At 44.6% G+C, this 16,925-nt stretch overlaps 1 protein-coding gene across 1 annotated transcript; it reads left to right on the plus strand.

The window, feature by feature from the left end:
* The first annotated feature begins 200 nt into the window (after positions 1-200).
* LOC127783023 (uncharacterized) lies at positions 201-629 on the plus strand. Its single transcript, XM_052310316.1, has one exon. The coding sequence runs from the start codon at positions 201-203 to the stop codon at positions 627-629; it is 429 nt and encodes a 142-aa protein (XP_052166276.1).
* Positions 630-16,925: the final 16,296 nt, after the last annotated feature.

Here is a 16,925-nt window from a genome sequence, read left to right on the forward strand (position 1 = left end):
GTTATCTCAAGGATATCCTCAACAACAAGAGACCGTTCCCAACAACGGAGGTGGTCAAGCTGACGGAGCATTGCAGCAACGTCATACTTCACAAGTTCCTAGAAAAGAAGAAGGATCCGGGGTGTCCTACGATCACCTGCTCGATCGGGACACAGCAATTCGACCAAGCCCTTTGTGATCTTGGAGCGAGTGTCAGCATCATGCCAAAGGACGTCTTTGACAAGCTCAACTTCACGGTGTTGGCAGCAACACCGATGCGCCTGCAACTAGCCGACTCGTCAGTCCGTTACCCAGCCAGGATAGCGGAGGATGTGCCGGTCAAGATTCGGGATTTCTTCTTCCTGGTCGATTTCGTAATGCTGGACATGGACATGGAGAAGGAAACACCGCTCATCTTGGGGCGTCCGTTCCTTAGCACTGCAGAAGAAAACAATGACGTGGGAATGGGGAGTATCCGTTTCCATATCAACGGGAAGCAAGAGAAGTTTGAGTTTCAGCCAAGGACCAAACAATGCTCGATGGTCAGGATCAAGTACGGGCCAAACCCACAGAATATTCAAATGGTCGAAGTGGAGCCACCCAAGACGGACAGCCTGGTGAAGTTCATGCGGAATTTCCTAGAAAAGTAAACAACGTTTCCCAGGAACCGTTATTGGAAGACGCCGGTAAAATCTAGTACACCGGCCAAGAAGCTAGAGCAGCTGGCTCAGAGGAAGCCATCTCCCTCACCGAAACCAAAGAGGATGTGGAAGGAAAAACCAAAGACGCCCACTCCATCACCTACGGAGACAGGTGGAAAATCTGCAAACTGAACTGGAAGGAAGTACGACTTGCATGTCGGACCCAAAATGACGCGACCTTCGCCAACAGGTAAATTGGTATGTATCCACATATTTATTTTCATCAATTTCAATTTTTGCATCAACACACGTTTGAATTTCAAAATTTGCATTTAGGATTTTGAATTTTGAGGAAATTCTTTCAAATGAATTTTTCAGAGCAAACTAAAATAAAATTGTTAATATAAATTTATTGTACCACGACCACACTGGCCGTTGGAACCCAACGGCCAAAAGTGGGGCCAGTTGGGCCCACTAGGGGTTCAGCCGAGCCAGGCCAACGATCAGGCCTCTTTCTTTGAGGCAAAAGCTAGTGGGCCCCACAGGTCAGTTTTGACCGTTGTGGGTGCACTATATAAGCCAACCGGCCGAGAGAGGGACATCCACCCCATTTCAACACATTTTCATTCCCTCTCTAAACTTTGCCCTCAAATTCATTCAAGCTTTGATAGTCTCCAAACTTTGGTGAAGCTAACTGGCAGGTGAAACTCTTGTTATTCTAACCCCCGCCGAGTTAGTCCGTTATTGCTCAATTGTTCAGAACGAAGAGACGTCTGTCCCGTTTGTTCAAGAAGGGACCCGGCTCTCCATCAAGTCGTCATGACGAGTCTAGCACTCGTTCATCCGCTGACGTCCAAATGGAGGATGCTAACATTCCGCAACGTCTCTAGAACGACGCCGACCTCGACTTTGTCGGTGATCGGGAAAGGCAAGCCTACTTAGTGCTGAAAGACTGGGTATTTGCTCACACGCGGGCATACGATCTGGAGCTGCTGAAAAAAATAGGTATGGACACTGACTTTCGTGCTATTTGGAAAGCTGTTGGATGGCATTGATTTGTTGTAGTGGATAAGCCTGGTTCTCGTTTGCTTACTTTGCAATTCCTGTGCACTTTGAAAGAAATACAAGATGGAATTTCCTTTCGCTTTTTTCATAATGAATACACACTTACATGGAAAGGATTAAGTACACTTCTTGGTTTTCACGATTCCTATAAAATCAATCTTCGGAATGGAATTTCCAGGTTTGAGAAAAACATATTTTGGGAAGATATTTACATCCATAATCCTACATTTAGGCTTATGCACAAACGGATTGCTATGAATCTTTTTCCTAGAGGTGATCTTAGACCTATAAGAGAGGATGAATTGATTATCATGTTTGCCACGGTTAGTAAGATTAAAGTTTCTCCTGTGAAATGCATGATAAGGCAATGGTTAGAGAGTATAAGATTTACTGCTCCTATTGCTTATATTTCAACCCCTCATCCCTGTGTTGATGAGAATTATCTAGCAAGGGCATATTCTTAAACATGGAGTAGATGGATCTTTGATATACTTTTTCCCGGTTGTACAAATGAAATTCCGTTACTAACGCGGGATATAATTTGTACAACTGTCATGAGCTAACCATTCCCCTGTAGACCATAGAAGAATCTCGTGCAGGTGGAACATACAGGGAGACATGCAACATGGCAAGAAATGAACGCGAAGGTTCAACATCCTCAACACCCGTGCAGAAGTATGAGGCCAGTTGAGAGCCAACTGGGGATGTGCCCGGATGTACCCAAGCTCCACGCCATAGCATTGGAGGTTCGGGCTGGGAATGTGCCAGTGAGAGCCGATGGCGGGCGCCTCATGACATACAATGGGGAGGCTTGAACAATCAGTCCCCCAGATCAAGCGGTATGCCTCCATCTCCCGGTGAATGGCACTCAAGTTCCTCTCGTTGGGACTTGGGTGAAATCACCAAGAGAATGGATACCCTTGATATGCAGACGGGAGAGATCCAATACAACCTCGAGGAACACATAGCATAGACGCAAGAATGACAACAAAATGCTGATGCTCAGTTCACCAACATCAACAATTTGATGCAGCAACAGTACGAAGACCTTCAAGCGTACTTCCGCTTCCAGGGATTCAATCCTTATCAAGGATCCTGAGTGAAAGCCAAGCTTGGGGGGAGACGTCTCTCCCCCCCCCCCCCCACCCCCCACACTAACGTAACTTGTATCATTGCATATTTCCCTTTTCAAATGCATGTTTGTTTTTCCAATTGCATTTCATAAACCTAAAAACAACATAAAGATTTACAAAATAGAAAATACCAAAAAGATAGGTTAGATTTTATTATGCTAGATAAGACAACTTAGTTCTCTTTGGTGAAATGATGAATAGTTGCCCTGTTTTATATCTCTCATTCATGGTTAAGTGCTCTCTCAAAAATTGAATATGAGTAGCCAACAATTATCCGGGAACCTAAGGTAAATAAACTGCATTTGCTAATCTGAGTCTAAGTTGTTGCGAGATATGTGATAGTAAATAAGAGTTGCTATAATCCTAGTCTAAGTTTGACTTGAATTCCGGATGTTTTATTTATGACAAACTTATGAAGTTCCTCATTTGATATAAATTCCTACCAAAGCCAAAAATGTCCATATTGATTAAGCCATATATATTTTGGTTACTTGCAGTTCCATTGAACTTTGTCAAATCTTTGTGACTTGTATAGATACTTTTCATGCTCTATGATCAAGATCATACACCCACATATATGCACATGCTAAACTCCTACATTGGAAGCTAGCATATATCCATTCCATTTCCATACCACCATCAAAATAAATTCTCCATGCTTTTATGGGCTTCCTTCTCCTAAAAACAAAATCCTTTCTGAAAAAAAAGAGAGAAAAAAAATCCTTTCTGAAAAAAAAAGAGAGAAAAGAGGGAGGGAAATGATGGTAATGAAAGTAATAAAGTTATGCTCTCTCAATCTTGAGCATGATGTTGAAATAATAATAATAATAATAATAATAATAATAAATATATAATATGTATAGCCATGCCCTCTCCTTATTTATAAAAGAAGGATTTTGGAGAAGGAAGTAAACACAAAGGAGAAGCATTTTCTTTATTTTTCCACATTTCATTTCCACCATATACCACACACACACTTTGCACGATCTTTATCTTGAGTATGTTTAGTCATCTATTTTAGTCTAAGTTTTTGACTTAGTAATAAATGTGAATGCAAGTATGCCATGTTTGATCCCTACCAAGCTCCACATATCAAACCTTAGAGTAGGTATCAAAAGGGCAAAATGGTGAGGAATTCTTTTTGATACACTTGGAGAGATCAAGTGAATAATTTGAGGAACTTGGATTTCTTTTGCAAAATCATTTGAAAACTTCCAGAGTAAAAGTTGAATAAAGAGTGGGTAATTACTGCTCTAATTACTGTTCAGTCTCTCAACCGCTCAAGACAAGGAAAGGCAGTGTCTCGTGGGAATCAGGGATAAGGGTAAGCCACTGTGCCAAAGGTTATTTGATTTGATAGAGAGTACACATACCTTGCACCTGTACATTTGAGATATACAGCATAGTAGCAACTCCTGGTCAACAACCAAGTCTTTATTTCCTTTCGTCCTTTACTCAGGACGAGCAAAGCTTCAAGCTTGGGGGGTTTTGTTGTCGGTCGTTAGCGATCAGTTTCACCCATCAATACTACCAAAATAAAGGAGAGCTAGTTATGCTTGCAATGCATATTTGTGTTCAAATAATAAATATTCCACTAGCACTAGGATTACTAACCTCTTGCAGAGAATAAACACAAAATGGAGAAGAATCGACATCAAAACAGATGATCAATCAATCGAATGATGTTGAGAATTAGACTTATCAACGAATGGGCCAAGAATGTAAAAATGACACGACCAATTGGGCCAAAGTTCACAAGTCTGCATATGGGAGTAAAAGAGGAAGCCACTTGCCGAAATTGGGCCAGGCCGGCCCTGCCCATGGTTCGGCCGAACCCACTGCGGCTCCATTCAATGCAGGGTTCTGATGGACAGCTGGGATTGATCCCCAATGACGGTTGGAGGGTATTACCAACCTTTCCAACCGTCATAACCGTCATACTCAAGCTATAAAAGGCTCTCACTCTCTCCATTTCAAGACGCACCTCAAGCAAGAAGTTCATTTCATCTCTCAAGTTTAGTATAGTCTCTAGAGTATAGTGGAATAGAAAAAGAATAGAATCTTCAGTTCTCGGAGTCTTCGGAAGAATTCGGGTATGGCTCTAGTAGCTTTTCCTTCTTTTGTAAGACTTGTACTTTTATTAGAATATTCTTCTTTATACTACTTTGGTATTGTATTACTTTCCGAGTATATGAATACCAACTTTATTATATGTCCAGGTTACATTTATTATAATGCTAGCTTATCAGGGAGATGCAATGGTGTGGGTATAATGATCATGTATACGATGACTCTATGTCATGACGATGATGTTAGAGTAGTATTTGGTAATTAAGCGTGGTGTTTAGATTATGGGATATCATTATTTGGGGTTATATGCTGTGGAAGCGAGGTGGGCCGTTGATGGTGATAGCTCAGTACGGATATTCCTCCGCGCGTGTATATAGTCCTAAGTTAATTTCCTGGGGAGGGTACTCCTCCGTATTTAGCCCCGATTGAATGGTCATGACAGATTGTCGTAAGGAACACGGCAATCTGGGGTGGCTTCTCGAAGCACCAGGAAGGCATCGGAAAGAGGGTATTAGCTAAGTAATGATATAACTAGGATGCATGTATAATATGTATGTATACTAGAGGTATAGGAATAGATCTTTCTATATTCTTTCCACTTAGCGTAGATAATTATGAATGAGAGTACAAATGCTTCTGCTTAGTGTCACTCTACCCTTGCATTATATTAACCCCTGCTTAGACTTTGGTTATTACAAGTAATATATAAATTATTAGTACGGTTCTCTCTATTATAATCTTCCCACAGGATTAAATAAATACAATACCCTTAGAATACTCTCGGATGAAATGCTACAATGGTATATCCATGTGCTTGCGGATGAACTCTGTAACCATAATATACTAGAAGTATTTCTGCGCCATTGCTGGGAATTATATTTCTAGTAATGTCGTTAAGAAATACCACCAATGATATAAAAGATATTCTTTCTTTTATATCTCTTAATCAATTTATAATTAATTCACCATAGTCTAAACAGGGGTTAGGAGAATAATTGATAAGTTAGTGGACACTGTTGGCCGCCGTTAAATGCCATTTTTATGCCGCCAATACTTGCATAAATCAGAAATTACAAAACATCCAACGTACTGGTAGGGCTTAATTCTAATGATTTCCACACATGTTGGTGTATATTTAGATGCAGGTAATAAACCACCAAAGTTGATGATGTTATCCCGCAGGTGGAACATAACGTTGCACGCGAGAGGAACATTCAAGGATTGATGGTGCATTATGGTCTCGTCCGTTACCGGAGCAACGTCACCATTGATTCCCATCGGTTACGCTTTTGCTCATAAAAACAAATCGGCCCAGAAACAAGCACCCAGCCCGACCCCGTCGCCATGGCCTGATCCGGTTAGCTCAATGCGTGTGCATTGGTGTCACGCCCGGAATTTCTATCCAAAATTCCAAACGCTTACATGTGCGCGAACCCTCGTCCAGGAATCAGCCGAGGCACACAATAACAAATTGATAATAGAGTACAATTATTACTCTAATTAATAAGCGAATAAAATGTCATTACAGAGGTAGATAGTTCCTCTCAATCAATAAAGATCTAAGCAGCGGAAAATAAGATAAACGGCGCAGACGATTCCACTCCACAGGCAGCTTGACCAGGGCTACACCTAATCCTCCACACCATCAGCATCACTGTAGAACTCCTCCTCTGATGAATGATTGCAAGGTGAGTATATGACATACTCAGCAAGCCACGCAGCAAATATGCAAGTGCACAGGATAACAAAGGATGGCATAATAGGGTTTCATTTGCATAAACAGCATTTAATAAACATTTCAGAATTTAGTAAAACAGTTGAGTAATAATTAAACAATATTATTCCAACGCTATACAACATACCCTGTTGCATAGGCCCAACCATTCTGAACAACCAATCCCGGCTGCACAGTTCTATCTCCAAACCAGGAATAAACCATTCCAAACCAGGAGCTAATCAAATTATTACCAGTCATAGTATCTTTTATTATGATGAGAGGTATGAGACTAATCACGAAAGACATTGTTAAACCCGCCCATAACCGCGGGCACGGCTATTCGAATAGTTTTACTCTGACCAGAGGTGTACCACTGTACCCACAAGACACAGCCCCACGACATGTCACCATGCGCCTTGATACCACCACGGTACCTCAGAAAGGAGCTGTGACAGTACCCCTCGCACAACACAATCCAGCACAGCGCACCGTTCCTGGATCATAATCACCCCCTTATAAACAAGGCATGGACTCCCCAGCGACCCCCGTGGGCTTATCTCCGCCACTTCTCAGTCTGGTGCCCCGCAATGAACTATGCTATACAAAAGGTAAAGCCGTTGCCCACGCTGGCTTGTGGTTGGCATGGTTAATGTTTCACAACCAAAACTCGTGAACCGGTCCTTAATTGTCATGAGCACGACCATCAAAACCATGTGCTCACAACCCACCATTAACAGGTTTTAGTAGGCAAATTAATTAATTAACCAATCATGATTAACCATCATGAGTTATCATTAAGCCATCATTGAATAATAGGGAGTCATAAGTTATCCCAATAGTGTGCTAATGTTTCTAAGCATGGCTAAGCAATCACATCTAATATCTAGCTGAACCAATATATAAAGCTCAACTAGTCAATTTATAAGAACCCAAGGTATCAAGGAATAAAGTAATCAAGAACAAAAGGGCTATAACAAACAATAGGTTAATTCCACCCAATGACATTCGAAAATAAATGTAATAGTTGAATAGAAACAATAGCTTTAAACGGGATCAACATGCTCAAAGGGGTTGTTTGGGATCTGTGTGACTTGCCTTGCTGGCCTTGGAACTCTTCAAATTCTTCTCCTGCGAAAACGGACTCTCCGGAAACGTCGGAATCTAAACAGAAAAGAGCAAAACACCAAAACAGCATATAAACAAGCATGAACAGTACATGTGGATATTTTTAACATGTAGATCTCAATTTTAGAAAAATTTAGAGACTTGAAACAACTAAATCCGAGCTAAGATGAATTAGTTATGAATTTTTAAAGATTAAATCGGATTAAAACACTTATATGGATTTTAATTGAATTATGACGCAATAATGAATTATTTTTGAAAAGGAAAAGAGGATTTATTGCGTCAGCGGCTAGGGTTAGCGGTGGACCGGGTGCACGGCGACGGTTCACGGGAACGGACGGCCGAGATCGATCCATCCAAAACGAACGGCCGAGATCGACCGGTCCACGGCCGGACCACGGCGGACGGCATCGATGACGTCGGCGATGACGTCATCTCCGGCGGCGACCGAACCGCGCGAGCTCGCCGGCGAACGACGGCGCGGCGGCGCGAACGGAAAGCCTCTACGGGTTGCGGACGGCACGGCGAACTCACCGACGACCAAAGCGACGGCGGACGATGACCGGACGACGTCGGCGACGAGGAAGAAGCGGCGGCAACCTTCAGCTTGACGACGGCGACAGAGTTCCGGCGGTCGACAGCGACGACGGAGGGGCGGACGAGGACGGCGACGCGACGGCGACCACGACGGCGGCCTTCCCGAGCGACGGCGACGACTGGAGCGACGGCGGCGCACGGCTGGAGCGGCGGCGACGACGGCGGCGCGAGGACTCACGGCGCTAGGGCTCTACGGACGACGAGAGGCGAAGGCGAGGGTGGCGACGGGTAGCGGAGACACCGGGGATCCTTTTATAGGGGCAAGAACACGGCGGCGAAGGCCCACGGCGGCCGGCGACGAGAAGGAAAGTCTAGGGTTCGGAGGAGAGAGACCGATCCGATTCGAGATCGAATCCTCCGCTTTCCAAACGATTTTAGCCGAAGTTCCAAAAGGGAAAAGGTAGAGGAGATCGAGAAGATCATTTCCCCTCTATTGATTTCACCGGAAACGGAAAGGATCGGCCAGATTTGGAAAGAGACGGCGGCGGCGCGGCGCTAGGGTTTCGGGCGGCGGCGGCGCGAGGAAGACGACGAGTCTGACAGGCGGGCCCCACCTGTCAGCGGGCGGACGCGCGCGCGAGCGACGGCTGCGGCTGCGGACTGGGCCAACTTGGGCCGAGGAGGAGAGAGAAAAGGTTTTGGGCCGACTTTCGGCCCAAAGCCAAAAGAGACTTTTAAAAACCTTTTTCCATTTAAATTATTCATGAAATGCAATTCCATTTATTAAAAATACTTCCTTAGCTCAAATAAATCCCAGAAAAATCTAGGAATTATAGAATTAAGCAAAGTATTTAATAAAATTTTATCTAGCCCCATTTTATATTGGAATTTATTATTTAAAATTAGATCTTCTCTTCTAGGCTTTTAAAATCAATTCTAATAATTCCAATTAAACAACAATTTATATATTTGAAATTTTTAGGGTGTGACAATTGGGAACTCCCACCACCGGCTTCTCACGAACACTTTCTGATGCATAACGACAAGATGTTAGGGTTTGGGTTAGGGTTAAGGGGTGGAAGGGGGAGGGCCAGAGGGGGTAGCTGGGGAGGTGGTAGTGGCATATTGGGCTTAGAGTGATGGCCTGCGAGGTGGCGGACAAGGGCGGGAAGCAACGCAGCGGTGCTGCTGCCGGAGACTCAGGGTCGATTGCTAGTGGGGGTAAAGGTCAGCGAAGGAGATGGGACGGATGCTAGCTAGGCGAGGCCCAGCTAACATGTTGACTCCTTTTTTATGCTGGCACAGTTTGGTGGTGGCGGTGGAGAAGGTGGGAAATTGAATCTAACCTGTGTTTGGATTTTGCGGGAGGAGGAGCAGGGGGAGTTCGCCGGAGAGGCTGGTCATTGCTCCCATCACCAGCATGTCAAACTCCCCCTCCCATCGCCCGGCCACCGATGTGGACACATAAAACGAGGTGTGGAGAAGAGGATAAGGTTAGTAGGAGTAGGGGGCTCACCCGTTGGAACCACCCAGTGATTTGGGTTCGAAACCCATCAATTGCAACTTTTTATTACTTTCTATTTTTATTCACCCTAGAAAAAAATTGTTCCTATTTTGTTATTCGACTTCACCCAAAAAAAATTATTTGCCCCAAAAAAATGGCTAAGGGAAAAAATCGTGCCTTTCTAATTTTTTATTCGCTACGACATGAAAAGGAAAAAAAATTAAATGATGAAGGGGGGAGGGAGTGGAAAACATAATCACCAAGTCTCAAGGAAAGTCAATTTACCACTAGGCCACGCAGTACTTATGGAAAAGAAGAACTCTGAACATTTTTAAAGAGCATATAACTCAGCGCCATGCGCATTGGTGATGAGGGTGGGAGTCAGCGCCAAGGCGATGTTGGGCCTCAGCATCAGAGCCCATGGCGTTGAGGTTTTGGTTCATTTTTATAATAAGTTTTTGGCGTGGTCTATTCTTTAAATAAGTTTTTCAAAAGGCTCAAATTATCAAAATTTTGGTAGTTTTTGGGCAAAGATATTTTTGAAAAGAAAAACATCTCCAATCAGCTTGAATACACACCAAAATTCACATTCAAAAAATTTTCCCAACAAAGCCCGATTCATCGGCCCTAGATGCCATCATCGGGAAGGGGAAGGAAAACTAGCCCATCGTTGATGAAGGGGGAATGGGCCACGTGCAGCACCGACCTCCATGTCTGATGATGGGGACTGGTCCGGCCTCCCTAGCTCCACCACCAAAGTTGAGGCCGATGAAAACGTGCTTCGATATTATTGCTGCATTAAGGCTCTCCCTGCTGCACCATTGCCGTTGCCGAATCCAAGGCCGTGGACATCCTTGGCTTGCCTAGATCCACATGTCGGCACATGGACGACCTCCATTCTGCACACCAGTGCCACGGATGACCTTGCCTCACTTCGCCTAGATCTGCCCGTTGCCGTTGTGGTCGTTGAGCGCCTTGTCACCAACCTTGTACACAGCCTACAACAGCCAGATCCGGTGCTCCCGAGCCGTGAATCTTCCAGATTTGGTGCTCCCGCAAGGCCCGACCATCGTCGCCGTGCCACAGCACTGGGGAGGGAGGGTTGAAGGCAGTGGCAGGCAGGGGGCAAGGAGTTAGGGCAGCTACGATAGGAGAGGTATCGGAGGGGGGCGCTTGGTGAGGGAGAGCCAGAAGAGTGGAGACTATGGAGTAGTGCTTGCTGCTTCTCTCTACTGATTTTTTTATTATACCAAAGGCAGTCACCACTAGGAGAACTCTGTGTAAAACATGGGTATTTTTATAGACTGGTCTTCACAGGTATTTACTAGTAAAAATCATCGTATTCACCAACGGACCCATAAGAAGACCGTCTATGAAAAAACCTGTATTTTTATTGACGAGCCTTTTAAGGTTAGGCCTTAAATGGGGAATTATGTACTGGAAGACCTTATTTTAGGCCGCTTATAAAAAAGAAGGGACCGCGGGTGTATGCGAAAATGGTATAGTAGTAGTGTAATATTGTTTGATGTAATAGTTGTTAATATATTACACCATCTGTCTCCAACGTTTGCCCGTTTGCCTTATTTGAAAATTTTATGAAAAAAATAAGTCATGTGTAAAATGCTATTCATGTTTTATTATATAATAAGTAATAATGACAAAAATACTAATTATAAAAAAAATTCAAACAAGAAGTACAGTCTTATGTTAGACACAAACCTAAACTTATTTTGGGATGGAGGGTGTACATGGTATCTGCTCGATTGGTTCCATTGAGGACCATGATACAGAGCGATTTAAATTTTTTAAAGTTTTTTGTTTCGACTAATTTTCGATAGACTTGTTTAGTTGCTGCTTAAAAAAAACGTGAAAATAGGGCTGGATAACAAAAGGAACCCTAACAGCGTAACAATCGTAAAATCCTCGCTCCACTTCTTATTATATATACACCTAACACCTGAACTCTTTACGTTTTTTGTTTTTGAAAATTACTCATTTCATTATATAGCAAAGATAGAGATTAGGGAAATAATCCCCAGTACAGATCGGTCATACAATACATAACAATCATTTCAAGAGATAAGACCAACTGAAGTAAGAACAACAAATTTAAGATGTAGCTATACAACAGTAATAGATGAGATCAACACGGACTCGCGGAGTAGCGGCGATGCCGTGACAAAAATATCCATGGACCTTTATTGACGTGTACTCCGCTTGATAACCCTGTAATACCCTTAGTTTGCCTCTACGGAATAGCACAAGATGAAGGTTTGTTGTTGACTCATAGATTTTAATTTTGGTGTAAGCTTCACCTGACTCAACAATTGATTTTTATGGAGCTCGTTATCAAATCTAAGAAGCTCGTTATCAAATCTAAGAAGCAGTGACTGCAATCCTGTTTCACAGGATTGCACGGACAGTCTACGCTAAACCTGAACGATGAACCCAGTATGGTTACCGTTGCATAAAAACATAAAAAAGAGGTCCCAAACGCCAGCCAACTTTAATCCAGAGAAGGCTAAGATAGCATCGATAGATGTCGCGTCCCAAATCGACCCTAAAATACATCCTCTAAATTATGCCTAGAATAATTAAAATGCTTGTGAAAGCCTTCAAAAATTAAAATGTGCAAAGTTAAAAGTCAAATAGGGCTTGGAGGATTTTTGTATATTTCCTAAAAGCCTAAAATGTGTAAATAAATTTTAGTGGAATTTTCAGAGCACAAATAATAATTATTAAGAAATAAACAAAGTTAAAAAGGTTTTATAAAAAGAAAACCCTAAAAATCACCCTCTCCCCTCTAATGGGCCGAATTCGGCCCATCTCCCTCCCCCTCTCTCCTCTCCCCCGCGGCCCACTCGGCCCTCCCCGCGCGCGCGCCGCTGACGGGCGGGCCCGCCCGCCACCCTCGCTGACGGGTGGGGCCCACCCGTCATCCCCTTCCTCCCGCCGCTCCCGCCGCCCCGCCTGCGCCAAGCGCCGCCGCCGCCGCCGATTCCGCCGTATCCCGCCATCCCCGCGTGCATTAAAGTGGGGGGGGGGATTATTCCCCGGGATCCCCTCCCCCTTTTCCCCCATTTTTCCCTCCCTCTCTCCCTCGGATTCGTTTGGAAACCTCTCCCCTAACCTCGCCGGCGCCATTAATGGTGGCCGGGTCTCCCGCGCCCATTTCCCCCTCCTCCGGCCGCCCTCTCTCACTCCCAACCCTATATAAACCCTCCCCGAGCTCCCCACCACCGTTTCCGCCACTCACCGCCCTCTCTCCTCGCCGGAATCGAGCTCGCGCCATCGCTCTCTCTCTCCGCCGTCGCCGCCGAGCTCCGGTCCGCCGCCGTCGTCGCCCCGGACCACCTCCCACCTCGGCGCCGCCTCCTTCGACTTCGCCACATCCTCGCCGACCTCGTCCACCCCTCCGTTTCGCTCGCCGACCGCCGGAGCGCCGTCGACCCCGTCCACCCGAGCCGCGCCGCCGCCTCCCTCCGCTCCGGTCGCCGTTTCCGTCGTCGCCGTCGACCCGGGGTGAGCCATGGACCGCTGCTTCGTTTCCCCCTTTCCCTCCCCTCTCTCGGCCGCCGCTCCGCCGTGCCTATGGCAGCCGACGGCGACCATAGGGGCGCGGGCGCGCCGCCTCCCGCCGGCCGCGCCGACGTGGCCGCCTCCGGGCGCGCCTAGCGGCTGCCGCGTGGGGCCCGGCCGTCAGCCGCCCGCGCCCTCGGGTGCGGCTGACGCGTGGGGCCCACGGCGCCGGCCGGTGTGAGCCGGGTGCACCCGGTCCACCGTGGACCGTGAGGCTGCCGCGTGGGTCCCACTCCCGTGGACCCGGTCCGCGCGCCTTCTCTCCCGGCTGACGCAATAAATATATTTTTAAATTAAAATTTAAATGAAGAAATTCGTAAATATTCATTTAAAGAGCATATAAACTTCAAATGGCCATAACTTGGCCATTGGAACTCGGAATTGGACCGTTCAAGTCTCTAATTTTTCCTTAAGAAGTCAAGAACCCATTTTTGTGCTTTTTTTCTGCTTGTTATATGGAGTTTATTAGAGTAAAAGCCCTTTTCTTTTCCGTTGGTCGTGTAGACGCTGCAGCTTCGGAAGATCCGCTCTTCGTGGAGGTTGAAGCCGACGTTTAGGAAAGCGAGCAAGGCAAGTCACATCATTCTTTGAACATATTGGATCCCACTTTGTGAAATTACTTTGATTTAAATTATTGCATTATCGCTTTATTTAAATTCCCGCGTTATCACTGTTTTATTTAGCCATGCCTATTTACCTTTGTTATGACCTTATTATTGTTGTTATTGTTATTATTACCTTGTTCACCATAGAATAAACAAAACCCCAACTAGTGGGCACAATATTCATGGTTCCACTAGTAAGAATTTAGGTAGATGCTTCGCTAATTAATTAGGCAACATTAGGTGGTTTTATAACTTAGACTTTGGGAATATTCATATCACCTGGACATAATGGAATGGTTGGATTATTGTGGAATTGGATGCACACCTCCCCCTCTATTCAAAACCCCCAAAATGGTTTTAGGCTGGGCTCGGGGTGCATGGTTTTGATAGTAGCACCTCGGCCACATAAGGACCGGTCTTCGGGCCTCTGTTGCAAAGCACTACCGTACTTCCACATGTCTAGTGGGTAAGGCTTAATTTGTGGCTCAGTCTGGTTATAAACAAAAGTACACGGATGGAGATGGACGAAGTCGGGGGTCGATGGACATCTCTAGGACAAATGAAGGCTACACGGGCTACGGCCCGGTAGTCGAGATGTCATAGCACAGGGTGGGTGTCCTGCTGCTAGGGGCTCAATTCTGCCTGCCTGTCCGGGGGTTCCGGCCGTAGGTGGGTTGGGTCGGTACTCTTGTCTATGGCTATGATGGGTTGGAAACTATGTCATGTCTTCCGTCCATATGCCGTGGTGGTATGTGGCACGTGGTTGCACGTGAGGAAGACGTGTCTTGTGGGTAAAGATGTACACCTCTGATCAGAGTAAAACCTATTCGAATAGCCGCGCCCTCGGTTATGGGCAAGCCTAGCAATGTACCCAAGTTAGTGTTTTTAATTCTTAAAACCTGCTTAATAACTAAAATGTGGAATGGTTGGCCTGGGTTGGCTTGGGACGAGCTGGGACCCAGGGTCGGGTTGCCAGTTCGGTCTGAATCATCATAGGCCTTGGGTTAAGGCAGGTTCGTGTGGGTTCACGGCCTTGTTTAATAATATTAAATAGTTCTAGGATCATGTTTTAAATTTAGCTTTGAGCAACTAAGGGTCTTTTAAATGCTGTTTATTGCAAAACCTAACCCCTATACTATAACTCCATTGTACTCCTTTGCATTTATGCTGCACTTGTGGGTGTGTCTTGTTGAGTACGGTGGTTGTACTCAGTCTTGCTCAATTTTTCCCAAACCCAGAAGAGGAGCCCCTGGATGATGAAGGCTTTGGTGTCTAGCTCGTGCCTGCCGTCAAGCGCCTGTGGTCGTCGCCTTAGTCTTCCGCTGTTTTTCGTTGTCTTTGAGTGTGCTGGGCCGTCGCTGCCCATGTAATAATTAACTATTTACGCTTCCGCTTATTAAATTCTGAATTGTATCAACTCCTGGTGTACCTTGCCTCCTGGGACAAGGAATAATACACGCACGTAAGGAACGCCCGTTGGGTTATTTCCGGTCGTGACAATAGATCTTCTGTCTTTCTAAGGGGGATGAGGACAAATTAACCTGGTGATCAGCTGCAATTCCTTGATCAGCAACCGTACGTCATCTCCGGCCCATCTGCCAGCAGATCATGCAAGCACCAATCCGGCCGGTACCAACGCATCCTCCAGAAACACAGGCATTTGTCATGACAGTTCCTTTTTTTTTTTTTACTAGAAAAAAAATACACATACGTTGGAACAGGTGAAGGCTATTTAATCTTATTAGTGTTATATGATTTAGTTAAAGTAAAATTCAATATGAGAATTCGCTTGGATATATATATTTTTTAAAAAAAACCATGAGCTTCATGATCGTCTCAAGTTAGCATGCATGTTTTTTTTATAAAGAGATTTCTTATATGACTTCTTATGGATTTCCAAAAGCAAATAACTTAAAAACCGACTCAAATACGGATAGGTATTTCCAAAAGCAAACGAAATTAAAAACCTACTCAAACACGGATGACGTACCAAAATACCGACAAAAACATCTTCAATTTTTATAATAGTAGAGATAAATGCAATCTGAGCGCATAAATGTGTCTTTCTCTTGTGGTGGAACTTGCCCACCCAATTTCAAGTCCTAAACTTAATACAGTTGGTCGTATTTATGGCTAGTTATTTTTAAGTGATATCGATAATAATAAGATGATTGTGGTGACTTCATCTATCTCAAAACATGTCAACTCAGTCTTCTAAGGTGCTTATATATAGCGGTAGGATTTGCGTGTGGATAAGAGGAGTTTAAGCGTGTATGTGAGCACTTGTATCAGTATTGTGTTTTCAAAGAAGAAATTTGTCATGCTACCTATTAAGAAGTGCATGCGGATCTGGATCAAACACACCTCAAACCTTAGAATTCTTGTATCACTACACTCAACCAGTTCGATGTTTTTCCACCTAAGCTTGTAGTATTAACCACAGAAGAGAGCAATAACAGACGTCGAATGAAATAATTATTTAGCAGACATATATATTATTCTTTAAATTTAATATCTTCTTTTTTAAGGGTACAATTAAGGACACGCACAAACAGACACCACACTCACACCACAACACATGTACACACACATGTCCACGTCCCTAACATATACCACTCAACGCGCATGTGTGTCCTTTATACATGGGAAAGAGAGGAAAAAAAACCCCTGGGTGAGCATGAGAGTTCGATGCTCGCAGACAGTGTGCCCACCGCGACGCTAACCACCCGAGTAAAATATCGGTCCCCTTTAAATTTAACTAGAAAGAAACACGCGCTACGCTGCGTGCGATGATGATTGTAAAAACCATACGCCAATGCAAAGTATTCTGTTACGCTTTTATGTGCAAAGATGCACAGAGCAGTGCATAGTCAAAATATTTCACTGCGAATGTAGCAAATGCATATATGTTGACCAAATGACCTAGAAGATGCTACTGCAATCTAAGAACATTGATCTAAAATGACCGCC

This window comes from Oryza glaberrima, chromosome 8, assembly GCF_000147395.1.
Source record: "Oryza glaberrima chromosome 8, OglaRS2, whole genome shotgun sequence".
NCBI classification, from domain to species: domain Eukaryota; kingdom Viridiplantae; phylum Streptophyta; class Magnoliopsida; order Poales; family Poaceae; genus Oryza; species Oryza glaberrima.

What these genes read in the sequence shown, in the direction of transcription:
- LOC127783023 (XM_052310316.1), top strand. Translation starts at nt 201, where the DNA reads ATGCCAAAGGACGTCTTTGACAAGCTCAACTTCACGGTGTTGGCAGCA.